The following is a 15,976-nucleotide window of genomic DNA, read 5'->3' on the forward strand; positions in this document are numbered from 1 at the left end:
TTTCCGTCGTCTTATTCACGTTTTTTTATGCTGTTTTTAACCGTGCGCTGATCAACTCAAGATCTTACCGTGGTGATGGAGTGATATGCTGGACAGATACAGAGGTATGTCTTTTGGTAGAATGTAATAACCACGCACGGTAGTCATGAAACTAAAGAAATAACAGAAAGTCCTGTGAGCAAATACTTCCAGTGACACCTTTACAACAACAACAACAACAACAACATTCAATAACATATCTCGATTTATTATTTATACAAAACATAGTAGAGGAATGAAAGTGCGAACGAAAGGCTCAAAATAATGCGTTAAAACTGCGAATGTACTGAACAAAGATTGGCCTATTTATGTGCCAGGACAAATCTGTGACATGTCCTTCTGCGTCACACCATCGCATTTTTCAATTTTTTAAAATCAGTATAGTTTATGGCAGCGTAGGCCTACAGCTAAAGAAATTACGTAAAGATTTCCCTCAACAAATATGATCAAGGTGCCTTAGAGAGCTGGTTTTGTGGAATTTCAAAAACATTGTTTTATTTTGTGGCGATTTCTAAAATTTTGGATGTTCCATATACTATTATATAGCTCAGTCCAGTATTCTGAGAATACTCAGGATTAGAAAGGATCCATCTAGATGGTTTATTGTGTTGAGTGAAGTACACAAACGTCACTTAATGTTCAACTTGTCCTGTATAGATATTTTTTTGAAAAATTTTCAGATCATCTGGGGCTTAGCATGATTATGCAGCACAATGACTCTTACCAATGTCTTACCAATGCAGTCACTGTGACTTCAAAGCCAGCCAATGCTGGCTGCCTTTCTAGCTGTACATGAGAAGGATGCCTAGCAGTCTACGGATGGTCGTGGATTCCCCAGACTCCCCGTTTCCACCCACCATATTAATTGCCATCGTCACATGAGTGATATATTCTTGAGTGTGACGTAAAACAGCAATCAAATAAAACAAATAAAGAAATAAATATTTTTTTTCCAGTAAGCAACAAGCAAGAAAAATCAAAAGATGGGCAAAGAAAAGGCAGGATTCCTGACCCCTAAGGCCATAGCTAACAGAATCAAAGCCAAAGGCCTCCAGAAGTTACGGTGGTATTGTCAGATGTGTCAGAAACAGTGTAGAGATGAGGTAAGGTATTTATTTTCTAAATAATTATTTTTCCAACATACTGTATTTCACATGCAGTATGTATAGTTTTGTGTAAAGATGCACTTTCAGAAGCATGTAATGGCCTTAAAATTATACTTGTGATGCCAACACTAACCTTTTTGTGATTAGAAATTAATCAAATAGCATAAAAAAAACTCTTAAGCGGCCCTATAAAGTGGATTAATCAATCAGAATCAGGCAAAATATGTCAGTTAAAAATGCTAAATTTGAGATACAGTTATGTCCTACTGCTGGAGCAGAATCATTTGCTTTTTGTGTATTAATGTGTATTATTAAAAATCTTCGAGTAAACACTTTCATCCGCGATTACACAACATGATAAAGTCATCCTGCATCTGCATATGGAAAACTGTGGTCTTGTGCAACCAATCCTTCCCAAAGGTCTGAGGGGCTAGGCTCAAATTCAGATCTGACTACATGTACTTCTGCATGTTTACGTCAGGAAGTTGGTCAGGTGTCTGATGAAGGGCAGTGGTTTACCCCAGGCAGCCAAGCTTCCTCCACATATAAGTGTCACTGCTGTTGTACAAGTGAAAAATTCTTGAATTCCACAATTGACAAAGAAACGTACCGGGTATGGAGAATCTAACAGAGCCCTGAACCTTTTCAGAACACAACAAAATTGTGTGAAGTTTTTTGGTGTGAGCAGCTGAGAAATTATATGTTGTGGTTTGGACTATTTTCCAAGTGCTTTTAAAATAGTATATTTCTGATAAAAAATTATTTTATGACATTAAATCTACTTGTGGTGGGGAGCCAAATGTCACCAAATAAATAGTGTATCAAAAGTAATTTTCCCGCAAAACAGTGTTTGACATTTACCATGATATTTGTGCAGTCGTTGTGGTATTTTGCATGTGCAGCATCTCAGTAATCAGGTCAACACACTGTAGCAAGGATTATCCTGTAGATACAGATGTGATCCAATGAGCATGCGCAAACGCATTATCCGTCAGATTTTGAAAATTTTACAAACATTTCAAAGATAATTTTGACTCCCTGTATGAGCAGATAATGTTAAAATCTGGTATAACCAGTATGCTTTTGTATCACACTGAGGCATTGAGCTCACAATGTGGTAATGGGACGTGTGATCCAATTTTGAGGAACGACTAACCACTCCTGCTGAAGCAGATGTCTAACATCATCAAGATCAGACACCACCGTGACACGACCATACATCGCTTGCTTTAACTGGTCCCACATATGTTCAATGGGATTGAGATCCTGGGAATTAACGGGCTATTGCATGTGCTCAATGCCTTCATGTTCAAAGAGGACATTTATCACTCTGGCATGAGCATTGTCATCTGTAAGAAGAAATCCATTGCCATTCTTGAATCTGTTTGCAAGAATTTTTAAATCCAACAGATAATGTGCTTGCTCATGGAGCACATATGTATCTACAAGGTAATCCTTGCTACAGTGTGTTGACTCACTGATTAGTGCATAATTTCACAACAGTTGAGCAAATTTCTTGGTAAATGTCAAACACAGTTTGGGGTGGGGAACTTGCTTTTGATGCACTGTTTAGTTAAAGGTGTTTATGGAGATCACTGCAATGCACTGCAATCTGTGTTAGTCAGGCATTTATAGTGACAAAAAGCAGTTGATGACATACACATATATGTCTGTTTGAAGTGTGAAATTTGCTAAAGATCACTTCCAATGTTTGGGAAAGTTTGCTAGTATCTTGCTGCAGACTGGTCGCATACCCTGGCACACTGGTTTCTTCCACCCATAAAACTATCTGCCATGGTATATAAAGTGAAGAATTCTTGAGTTTGGCATTGAACAACAATCAAGTACATATAAATCAAATACTAAGTAAGATTTCCTTGCTTTCTTTCCAGAATGGATTTAAGTGTCACATGACTTCAGAGTCTCATCAGAGACAACTCCTGTTGTTTGCTGAAAACCCAGACCAATACATAGAAGACTTTTCAAAGTAAGTGGACATAGAGTGAATTTATATGTATTTTGATATTAATAATGTTATCATATGCTTCCACAAAAGCAAATGTTACTCAATTGGTTCCTTGTCTCTGTCAGTCTGTCATGTTCTCATTTATGGGCAAAATAAACTGTACCAAATATTGTCTGATTTTGATAAAAAGTTTTGTGCATCAAATTATTAGTTTTGCATATATAATGATTTTATTGATGGTGTCCATGCAATAATTTCTTCAAATGTTGTCTGATATTTGATGATTGCTCCTTCCAATTCATTTTTGGCCACTCAGATCAAGTTGGAAAATCAGTTGGATCCATGCATAAGTTTTGCATGTTTAGTTGTCTGAATTAGTTTGTTAGCCTGATATATGATATATCTGTTTCACACTTTGTGTCACACTTACACTTGTCACTCAGTATAAGTTTAACATACAAGAATCAGAAGCCAAGGTTCATGGTTGGTTCTGATTGGCAGCTTTAAGTCAGTAGGTTTATCCTTGGATTCTGGATTTCTCCAGCAATTCATATGAGTGAAATATTCTTGGGCTGGGAATGAAATATATTAAATAGCAATTAAATAAGTAAAAATGTTCTATTTTCATGTCCTGTATGGACAGATTTATAGAAACTTAATATTTTTCAATATTTTAGGGAATTTGAAGATGATTATTTGGAAGTCTTGAGGAGAAGATGTGGCACTAAACGAATCCATGCAAACATTGTCTATCAAGATTATATCAGCCACAAGGACCATGTTCACATGAACTCTACAAAATGGGAAACTTTGACAGATTTTGTCAAGTGCCTAGGACGAGAAGGTAACAATAGCACTGCATCATGTCACAAACAACTCATGGTTTTCAGTTTGTATTATTGTTGTAAGCATGTATACTTAATACATTGTACAGTAATTGGGAAGGTCTTCCAGCAACCTGCGGATGGTCATGGGTTTCCCACGGGCTCTGCCCGGTTTCATCCCACCATAATGCTGGCTGTCATTGTATAAGTGAAATATTCTTGAGTACAGCGTAAAACACCAATCAAATAAACAAAATAAATAATACACTGTACATAGGAAGACAGATTTCTATGGTGCTAGCCCTATTGTAATGGAAACTGAATAATTTTGACTCTAATTCATCAGAATTCATGGCTTAGTGTATTATGTATCAGAAGCAATGTTACGATAAATGTTAGGGATTGTATCTCAAAATGTATTGCATGTATTGAGCAAAGGTTTTGCAAAGATGTAATGCACCGTGACACAAGGAAGATGATCCATTGTCAATGCTCTGCTTCAAAATCTAAGTTTTCAAATGTCAATCAGTTATCTGCCAATAACTATAGCATTTGTTGACATGTGTTAATTTTAACTTCAAATGTGTAAAAAATTTGGAAAGTTCTTCAGTTTTTCAAGAGCAGGCCATGGGAGAGTGGTTAAGATACTTGCCTTTTCATCACTCATAGGGGCCTCCATGGCCTAGTGGTGAGCGTACTAGGACAGCATAATGACCCAGCAGCCTCTCACCAGTCATGCCAGTGCAGTTGTGCGAGTTGAAATCCAGCTCATAGCGGCATCCTCTCTGGTCGTTCGTGGGAAGGCCTTCCAGCAACCTGCGGATGGCCATGGGTTTTCACGGAGCTCTGCCCAGTTTCCTCCCGTCATAATGCTGACTGTCATCACTTAAATGAAATGTTCTTTAATACAGCATAAAAAACACCAATCATATAAACAGATCAGTAATAACCCCCCACCCCCCACCCCTACTTTTCATTATTTGAGGGGCCTGGTACTCGTTCGGCAATTTACCCAATTTAACCTTCATTAATAACTAATTGTCTATTACTGTAAATATGGCATGCCGTACATCAAAGGTATCAGAGTTTGTCAATGATATACCCAAGGTGTATTGCCCAAGCACTAGTTTCCTCCACCCATAAAATCGACACAAATTGTATAAGTGAAAAATTCTTCAGAGAGGCATTAAGCAGCGATTAATTAAATAACTTTTTTGGTTTTTGAGTATGACATGTACATACATTTAAGTCACTGCCTTTCTGTTTGATTTCAGGAAAGTGTATTGTGGATGAAACAGAAAAGGGTTGGTTCGTGCAGTACATAGATCGTGATCCGGAGACAATTAGGAAAATGGAAGCATCTGCAGCAAAGGAGAAAATGGAAATGGATGATGAGGAGAGAACATCCAGATTTATTCAGAAACAGATAGAGAAGGCAGCTGCTCAAGAGAGAGAAAAACCAGTTACCGAATTTACAGAGCTTCAGAGAGAGAATGATGAGGATAAAGTCACTTTTAGCCTTGCGCTTAGTAAGAAAGAAATTCCAGCAGTAAAGTGAGTTGAACTTTCACTCTCATCAGTCTGATGACAATTTAGTTCATGTTTAAAGCAGACATTTGTAACGTGTAATCACACAAATCCAGGTGCTGATGATTGCTCTTTCCTCTAAGTGGACTTACATGTACCATACAAGTACAGAAATGCATAAGCTGAAACATCATTCTGAACTGTGGTCAGTATTTTTATTATTTATATTTTTGTGGACTGTTTTTACAGAGAAAAAATACTTTTCTTAGGCCTCTGTCCACTAGACTAAACAACTGAAGTGAAATGTTATTGAATTTGACATTAAAAGCAAAGCATATAAAAAGTTATATCAAAAGACATAATCTACATCTGTATAACAATAAAGCAGTACCTTAGAGATGAATATACTTGCACATAAATGTATATTTATTTTATTTAGCCTTACTGCATCACTTTGTATCATTGTAACTCCATGATTTACACTGCCAGCTCAGTTCAGCCCTGTTGCATGTAATGTACTAAACTGTGATATTCACTCTTCAATGAATCTGTAATCTCCAAATGACTTGAGCTGGCAGCCCTGTGCATCTCTGTGTTAACCTTTCCAACTGACAAACGACAGTTGATGCAGGGACAGTATCAGTTTTCCAGGTGGTGTCTTGTACATGTATATAGTGATTTAGAGACTCTCTTCGTATTACATGTGTTGTTCTGTCTGTCTCCAGGACTGACGTTTCCAGTACATCCACTCTGACTGTGAAGAAAGAGAAGCCAAGCTCTTCAGATGACATGAAGGCTGAAAGTACCAAAGATGTTTCCAAGGCACGAGTTAGTAGGTGGGCAGACATGGAGGAGGCACCACCTGCTAAGCCAAAACCAGGACCTGGGATGGCTGGGCAAAAACGAAAGTCAGCGCTGGATGAAATTAGAGAAGTATGTTATTTAATTTCAGGAAAATTTTTGATAATGATGACTTAATTGAAGGTGTCAAAATACATTTCCTCTGAGTATAAACTTTGTTTCAAATATGTGTCTATACCAAGAGCTCTTTCACATGCAAGGGAATATTAACTCTACACTGTCAAGGGTAGATCACAGCCTTACCACAAAAATAATCCAGTATTGTTGTTGTAATATATTCAAGGTTTGGTGTATTTATTTCTAATTATGTTCATGTATTTTTGATAAATATTTCAGATGGAAGAAAAAAAGAAAGAAAAAATGAACAGAAAAGATTACTGGCTTCATAAAGGGATAGTGGTAAAATTGATTACCAAGAAATTAGGTGAACGCTACCACAAGAAAAAAGCTGTTGTGTTAGTAAGTATTCTTCCTGGAAAAGTTTAAAAATTGTTGGTGTAAGCACGTGCATAAATACATGTACACAAGGTTCTGGTTCAACCTCGTTGTTGGACAGGGGTTTGGTTTATTCCTCCGCTGTCACTATTTATACAGTTTATATTAACAAATCGATTAATCTGTCTGTGAGGTAGGGGGATTTTAACTGATTGATTAACACTAAAATGGATGTCACTTTCAGGAGGTAAAGGATCTGTTTACAGCCACAGTGAAGATGCTGGACAGTGAAAAAGTCTTAAAAGTCGATCAAACACATGTGGAAACAGTCATTCCAGCTTTGGGTATGATATCGGTTTCAATTGCTATTGAGATATAAAGATGTGGGTTAGGTTTAAAATTATAAAAACAAACTGCTGAGCGAGATCATTCGCCAAGTAAACTTATTGTTACTGAGCATTAAGTCATAATGCAAGGTCCTTTCTCAAATGAATACAAATATGATATTGAATAAATATATATAGTGCAGATGGAAAATGATCACTGAGAATATGTTGTGGTGTGAAGATGTGTTTATTTTGTTTGTTATAACATTTGTCACATCATCATGTCATCATGGCATATTATCATTGATTTCCTCTGTGTGCTAAGGTCTGCCAGGTTCCTGCAGAAGGTCATGGGTTCCCCATGGCTATGCCCAGTTTTCACCCACCATATTACTGGCCGTCTCCTCGTTTCCATTAAAACTAGAAACTAACATACATGTAGACACGAGTGTTACATATATAACTGTGAGTTCCTGTACAAATGTCAAAGCATGTTAAACTACATATTATACATGTTTTTTGTCATTATTATTTTCTTTAAAACTCCTCGCTCACTCACTCACTCTTTTCTGTAAACAGGAAAAGGTGTAATGATTGTGAATGGAGCTTACAGGGGACAGGAAGCCAAGCTAACTGAAATTAATGAGCAGAAGTTCAGCTGTACAGTCACGCTCAGTTCAGTGAGTATTAAATAATTTATATTTCATAATGTCTTGAGTACGACATTCAGCAACAATGAAATGTGACTCCATTGCACTGGCACAAGAGGTGCAGGTTCAATCCCGGCCTTGGGCAGAGAAATTCTAGATTCCTCCACTGTCACTACTCATGGGACTATGTAACAAGCTGTAACAATATTATAGCATTCAGCAGAGGTGATATACATGTAATATATTAGAGAGGTGAAACTTATGTTGTGAATAACACCACTGTTGTTGTTTAATTATATCAACATTGGCTAATTCACACCTGAAACTAGATGCCCGGCATTTTTTAAAACACCCTTTTGGAGAAAGTGGTAAGACCCATTTTGTTGGTGTTACATTATATTGAACATGACCCAAGTAATCTTCGTACAGTATTATGTAAAATTGAAAATATGTATGGCTCCCACCATTATCTCCAGAGTGTTGTTTAAAACAATGTCCAGCAACTGTTCTCAGGCTTGTAATGCATGTGTGTATATACACAATCAATAGTATCCTGCTCATGATCCTGTAATTTGTAAAACCGGATTTTTTTGACTGTTTCAGGGGCCACTGAAAGGCAGGGTACTTGAAAATATCCAGTATGAAGATATCAGCAAACTTCATGTAACGTGACATTAGCCTCATCTTGGAATGCATTGTACAATAAATAATTTCTCAATGAAACATCATCTGGCTCTAAATTGTATACACATGTAGATACTGTGGTAAACTTTGTCAGTAACTTGCCAGTGGTCAGTGGTTTACCAAGGGTTCTCTTGTTAAGTGAAAAATTGTCACTATTTCGTTAAACGACAATTAATTAAAGAAATAAATACTGCAGTTATCAGGTCTCTATGTAACATAGTTGAAATGACATGGTTCTTGACTCAGGTTAAATGGTAAATGAACATTTAAAAAAACTGTTTTGAAAATATGCTCTTCCTGGTATTCAAGAGCCACAGAATTTCATGCTGGTCAATTGTTGAAGTGGGAGCTGTAGGACATGTGCATATGACATACTTTGAATGCCCATCCCTTTAAATTTGTTCATACAAAATCAATCATTATGTTTTAGAAGCTCTTGTCCATAGTATGTATATGCCATCATTTATTATAATAAAATTTTTAATACCAATTGTGATGTAACCATTTTGAAAATATACAATGGCCTGCACGTCTGTTTATGTGCCCTTGTGTTTTGTAAACCAGGATTTCAGTACAAGACTTTCTGCTTTACTGGGCAGAAACACACTATAAGAACTTTTTGATCTGTCCTCGAACTTATTACATGTAGTATGAAAACATTACATAGTACCTGCGCGTTAAATGTTTAAAGCATTGGAACCTTCAGTTCTCCCACATAATTCAACGAATTTTTGTACAATTTATGAGTCTTACCTGTACACGAGAATTACTTTTACCCGAGACTTTACATTGACACTGGCACAGTTTCAATAAGTGGATGACAAGTCTCTAATATTGTACATGTATTTTGAAGAGTTCATAGTGTTCTTGGCCTTGCTGACAGACGGTCAGCAGCGCTTGCATTACTTCTTATAAGTGGTTTTACATGACATTTGTTGAACAACGCTAACCTTTCGCCGAGACATATTCGTCGTCTGAAACTTTTTAAGTACGACGTAAAACCACAAATGCATAAATGCGTATGTGAGGACAGCCAAAGGCGAGTTGTCTCCTCCTCCACTCTGATTCCCTTTCACCAAGACACTGACTGCTGGCGTATAAGCCAAGGATTCTTGCATATGGCGTTCATGGCCAATAAGAAGATCAATCACTGGTAAAAGGGGATACAGTTTGTGAGAAATGATGGGAAATATCGTTTCCCTAGGGGGAATTTTTCAAAATGATACGACCGACTCGGAGTCGAGCTGATAAGCGCACATCTCGCTGTGAAGCTCGATTTTGCCTGCAGGCCTACATGGATTTGACGCCTGTGAAATGGATGCCGATGGGAAGATATTGTACTATGCCTAAATTAATATTCTTAACTATATGCGGTAATGAGACAGGTGAAAAACACGGCACCGTTGTGCAGTAGCTTTCAGTATTATGTCGCAGTCTCATGCATGTCAATGTAAAGATATGCATTGTAGTCCTGGTAGATCTGAGATCTGTTCCATTCTTCACAGCTGAGCTGTCAGAAACTTGATGTGGAAGTTAAGCTGAGAACACGGCCAACCCATCTGAGAGCTATAGTCCTGGTAAACACTAGCAGTATCAGTAAATTGTGATGGTTATTTCCTAGCTTCTAGTATGTCTGTCAATACGGGATGATCGTCAGAGCAACAATGTTCAGAGATAACTAGAATTTCCGCAACAAATGTGTTGCCGACGGCTGTATTCCACAGCAACGTGAATCGGTTTTATATTTATATATGTAGATCATTCAGCCACAGCAGATGTTTTCATCTGTGTCGTACAGCCATCTGTCACTGCACCACACACCAGGCTTCTTCGAGCAAACACGTGGATGGATCGTAGGACTTCCCATCACAACCTGTTATGGGATAAAATACGTGTATTTATTCATCACATTAAGTAATAATGTCTTTTCCCGCTTGTGCGAGCAAATGTTTTCTGTGACTATCAGCCACTGCCCATTGTGCACGTTCGGGTCAAGTAAATTATAGCCATAAGCATCCTACGTAGATGTGACATACAAACACCAGGACCCCCGTGGCCGTGGGGATTAGCGCGCCACCACGACGCAATGGCCGAGGAACCTCTCACCAGTGCGGTCGCTGTGAGTTCAAGTTCAGCTCATGCCGGCTCCCTCTCTGGTCGTATACGTGGGAAGGTCTTCCAGCAACCTGCGGAATGTCGTGGGTTTCCCCCAGGCTCACCTTTATTTCCACCCACCATAACGTTGGTCCCCGTCGTATAAGACAGATACATGTATGCTTAAGTACGTCAAACGTCAATCAAATAAATAAATAAATGCAAACACCCCTTGAAAACCATACACAAAAAGTTGCGATTGGAATGACACTTACTAGACAGTTCAATTTCTACGCTACGCAATGATGTGTTCAGCAAAAATTTACTATTGTTCGAATTAAATTTGGTTTGCACTAGACCTCACTGTTAATGATGGTCACGTTTAGTGTAATTTGGGCTGGATATATATTTCAACCACATACTTATTCGATCAGTAGTTCTGCTCCAAGAGGCATGTATTGCCAAAATGAGCTCTAATTGACCATACTAATTAGATATGTATTCTTATGAAATATAACAGTCTTATTTTTTATGTTACAATTAATCACAAGGAAACACTTATTCGCAAGGTTTGGCCAATTTATTTGTGACAGATTCGCCGGGTTTGATATAGAAAATTCCTTTGTTAAACGTTTACTAACCATTCTGCTTTGGAATTCATGACTGATCGGTGTGATAATGTATCTAAAGTAACTGTACAGAGAATTAGATCGACACGGATATATGAACAGTTGCAATCAAAGCGCAAATGAGATTCATATTTATTATCGACAACTTATATTCTAGCATGGTACACGGTTGCATACTGATTTCATTCAGTCGCCTATAACATACCTTGCGTCATTGAAAACTTCTGACAGCTTCTCTTTGCAAGATTCCAGTCTATTTGCATACTTTATGTACCGGTGCTTTCTTAGTTCTTTGGTGGTTTGTCTTATATGTCGTTTTGGGAATTGGCCGTGCGATTATTGACCTGGAACGCCCTTATTGGGTGGCTTCTAGTATACGAATGTCTGTTTCGACGCCATTGTTTATTTATTTATTTATTTATTTGATTGGTATTTTAAGCAGTATACTCATGCAATAAAGTTCACTTACACAACGGCACCTCGCAACATGGACGGGGAAGACCGAGCAGAGCCCGGACGAAATCCACGACCATTCGTTGCTGGCAGACCTTCCCACGTACGGCCCTACAGGAAGCCAACTGGTCAAAGGTCAATATCAAATGTTGAACCGATCGTTTGGTTAAAGTGCTGTAAGGAGCCATTTATACAGTTTTTTTTATAGAAACTACACTAATGATGATTAGAACTTTAACTACTGCATTGCGATCGTGGATATATGAAACCAAAACAACCATTCAGTCATGTACAGTTCTGCAAGGAGTGTAGGTATTACTAATAATATATCTAATCTTCGTAACATGTAACATTTTGCAAGGTATTCTAAGCATGAAATCTGCATCCCTTGTATTGTTAAAATGGACAATTCAGGTCAATACTCGCGACGCTAATTTCCAAAACAACTACCAATTCCAGTTTAAAAGTTGTCGTTTTGGTTGTAAGTGTTCACATATCCAATGTGGTGATCTAACTGAACTTCAACATGCATGGTAGATACCCATGTCAAACTGAAATAAAGTTCCTCCGCGCCTTGTACATGCATCTGTTTATAAAAACATTGAACCTAACACGTCTAATTAATCGGAGGATAGATGAATGTTTAAAACTTCCCCAAATAATCTGATCCAAACTGTCTATAGTTACCGTCCAGATTGCAAGGAATAATCAATCATTGCATGATCAAGGAAACTTAAAATGAGCACAAGAACAAGTTGCAGAAAAAACTCAAACTTTTAGAGAACACAGCACAATTATGAGCCGAGTATGTAGGTGTACTAACGAGTGTTAGCTTGAGATTTTGTTTTGATAGTAAACAGAATAAACAAGCCAGGGCATATCAGCACGGACGAATGCAAATTCTTGAAAGCAGTTTGGTCAAATGGCCTTTGCTGTGAGACATCTAAAAAAAAAACATCCTTTAAGCTTATTTATACTGTCTAGGATCGTAACATGTCACATGCACATTACGTGATTAAACTAGGTTTCTGCGGTAAAAAATTCAGCATCGGTGATTTTCAACCGGCGATACTTGGGCTCCATGCATGCACGGTGAAGACTCATCATTTCATACACGTATTACGCACCCGAGTACAACTTAAAAATATTAAATGACTTTAAAGACCCCTTATCCATTGTCACTGGGTATTGTATTCGTGCGTGCAGTGAATACGTGTCTGTAATGTTTATGTATTTGGCATGTGACGCATTTTTTAAAGCACAAAATATGCACACGTGTAACAAATTTGCTCAGGCACCTTAATGTGTACCTTGCATACACATCTTTGTAGGTCTACACCTTTGCTGTGTACCAGATTGGCTGCCTGATATATACATCTTATTTACATCGAGGGGCCTCAGTGGCTTAGTCCGTTAGCTTGCTAGCGCAGCGTACTGACCCAGAGTCTCTCACCAGTGTACTGACCCAGAGTCTCTGCGGTCGCAGTGAGTCCAAATCATGCTGGCTTCCTCTCCAGCCGTAAGTGGGAATGTCTATCGGCAACCTGCGGATGGTCGTGGGTTTCCTCCGGGATCTGCCCGGTTTCCTCCCACCATAATGCCGGCCGTAGTATAAGTAAAATATTCTTGAGTACTGCGTAAAACACCAATCAAATAAATATTTACATCGATGCTTGTTTATGCACCTGTTGTAAAACAAATTACTCTCCACACCCATTTTCCAGTATGCAACTTGTTCTTGAATAATTATAACGTCACCCGAGGCAATTAGTTTTTGGTGTTGAAACCAGGCTTATGAAGTTAGAAATGAATTAGAAAAAAGTATCCCCGTACGTGGGAAGGCCTGGCAGCAACTTGTGGATGGTTGTGGGTTTCGCTCGGCTCTGCCCGGTTTCCTTCCACCATAATGCTGCCCGCCGTCGTATATGTGAAATATTCTTGAGCATATACGGCGTGAAACACCAATCAAATGTACAAATAAATAGAAAAAGTATTCTAACGGCATCGCTTCGTGCCCTTGTGCCATAACTTCGTGCCATCGCCCGGCGATGGAAAGTTGATACCATGGTACGATGATACGATGGTACAATGAGGGCCTTATCCTGTTTCCATACATATATGCGGTGAATAAATAGAATATACATCTGTTTTCTAAGAGCAGTCCGTGATTCTTTCAAATACTGTACCAATCTTATTATCAAGATTGCTCTAAGTATAGACAATTTTGCGCAGGTTCAGTTTTGATATCAACCGTACATACACCCTCTCATTTGATTGATTTAACAACAAATTGTATGACAGGAACCCATCTGGTTTTAACGCTCGTGTATTTCATTTTCATTTCATGGAAGCCACACAACAGGCAGCGTGTATGTGATAATATTATTTGCAGAAAACAACAAGAAAAATAGACGAAATATTAGATTATGAGATAACAATAACACGGTCATATGTCTGGGTCACGTCAGTCGTCATGGCAGCCAAAGCAGCATTGTACATGCCATGTTTTACCGCTCCGGCAACCTTAGAAATAGAATTATACATACACATTTCTATGACTAGTACCTTTGTAAAGTCCAGTCACCAGGTGCAGTTCGGTTATCAACGCAGATTTGTATTGTTTGTAGTTTAATAAGATTTCAATTGTCTCTCGTAGTCTCTTAGTTGTGGAGCATTAAAAAATCATATGAACTGAAATTATATCAAATGCAGAAGGGGAAACAGTGAAATTTTGAGGACGTAATGCAGCATCTAAAAAATGAATCCATGCTATTTGCCTTGGAATCGTAAATATAATGGTATACGAACTGCAGTTAATCAAGGATCCATGTATAGTGAACTCGTATCTGACGTACCTGGTGATAATAGTGGAAGTAGACGCTTCTTCCCACTCCATTTGTCCTATTTCTAAGGCTCTGTGATATTTACAGGATATATTCCTTCGTTTATATGAACTGAATTACCGGACTAGCCTATCATTCCACTTCCCTGCTTTAGAAAGAAATGGCAGGCAGTAGATGTTTGAAAAGCATATGCCGTGTCCTTCTTTGGCCTCTGTATAAGCTATACATATTACCTACTGTGTTTTTCTTTGACGACTCATGATAACTCAAATGTAGTTTAAGTTGTGCAAAGTCTGATTCACTTACCATTTGTCCTTTCCTGTTTATACGAATAATATAACAATTTCACGAAACTATAAATAAATCTTAGTATATTAATCTCTATAATATATGCTTTCAGGCACATGTATTTTGGAGGATCTTTTTAACATTAGACTAATTGGAATGCGGTTCATGGTTACCTATAATCATGCTTTTACGGAACTTGTAAAGCTCCATAAGATGGCGGGATTGTCTCGGGAATAACCTCTTTTTAACTAAAATCAGCCAAACTGTCATTGTGTCGATGTTATACCCTTACATCCTGATTGTTATTTGTTCTGTCAGTTAAGGAGCACATGACGTCGTAGGTTCGAATGTTGTTCCCGCGGGTTCGACAGCGGTTTTCAATCCGTTGGTACTTAGCGAGGACCGGTTTCCACTTCGCATAAACCCAGCCGCCGTCACATAGGTGTGAAACCACGACGTAAAGCGTCAAATAAATAAACAAATAAGAAAATGAACTTTATTTGATTTAAATAGATCATAAATCCAGATTTAAGGTAGTACTTTTGGTATCAGGGGACAGTGTTACAGTGTTAAATGGACACATATTTATTGTTTGTAAAATGGTTTAGAATGAGTTATAAATCCTATTGGACCTACTATATAACTTCTGTAAGCATGTTCAGACAAACACAGGACATTTGGATACTATTTTGAGACGGACCTAGTACGTAAAATAAGCCTAATTCAAAACCAAAAGCCACACACCCTATTTTTAGATTCCTGGCTTCCGGAAAGAATTTATATAATTGGTTTCATTATATATCGCTCTTAACGTTCCGGATGCGACCGAAATTGTCACATTGATACCTTTAAGACCACCAGATTGGCACTTTTCAATGGCTACTTGCTCCATGAATCGATGAAAACATATTGCTGGGTTTCATTACACGGAGAACATTTTTTCTTTCTGAAATCTATATTACGTTAATCACGCCCTATTTATGGGTGCACAGACATTATAACTGTAAAAGAGCCATTCATTCTTGTGTTTCCTGGAGTTATCCCCACCCCCGTCGCCCACGCAATGCGGTTTTAAGATAGCTTATGCGTGTAAATATGCAGTCGCCAAGGACGCCTTTCTCAAAATTCTCTGTCAATCTTCGCCTGTGTATATGGGGTAGTAAAATTCATTGACGCTGGTTTACATTAGATTCCTTGTCAATAAAATTAGAAATAAACCAACTATTAATGTAAAAATGAAGGAAATCGATT

General features: G+C 38.0%; 1 protein-coding gene across 1 annotated transcript; it reads left to right on the top strand.

Moving 5' to 3' along the window:
- Window positions 1-8,940, top strand: LOC135471313 (DNA/RNA-binding protein KIN17-like). Its single transcript, XM_064750494.1, has 10 exons — window positions 1-104; window positions 996-1,142; window positions 3,038-3,132; window positions 3,789-3,955; window positions 5,210-5,489; window positions 6,188-6,395; window positions 6,660-6,782; window positions 7,003-7,102; window positions 7,664-7,764; window positions 8,338-8,940. The coding sequence occupies exons 2-10, from the start codon at window positions 1,023-1,025 to the stop codon at window positions 8,404-8,406; spliced, it is 1,263 nt and encodes a 420-aa protein (XP_064606564.1). The 5' UTR covers window positions 1-104; window positions 996-1,022; the 3' UTR covers window positions 8,407-8,940.
- The last annotated feature ends 7,036 nt before the right edge of the window (window positions 8,941-15,976 follow it).

Source organism: Liolophura sinensis, chromosome 7 (genome assembly GCF_032854445.1).
Source record: "Liolophura sinensis isolate JHLJ2023 chromosome 7, CUHK_Ljap_v2, whole genome shotgun sequence".
In the NCBI taxonomy this organism is placed as follows: Eukaryota; Metazoa; Mollusca; class Polyplacophora; order Chitonida; family Chitonidae; genus Liolophura; species Liolophura sinensis.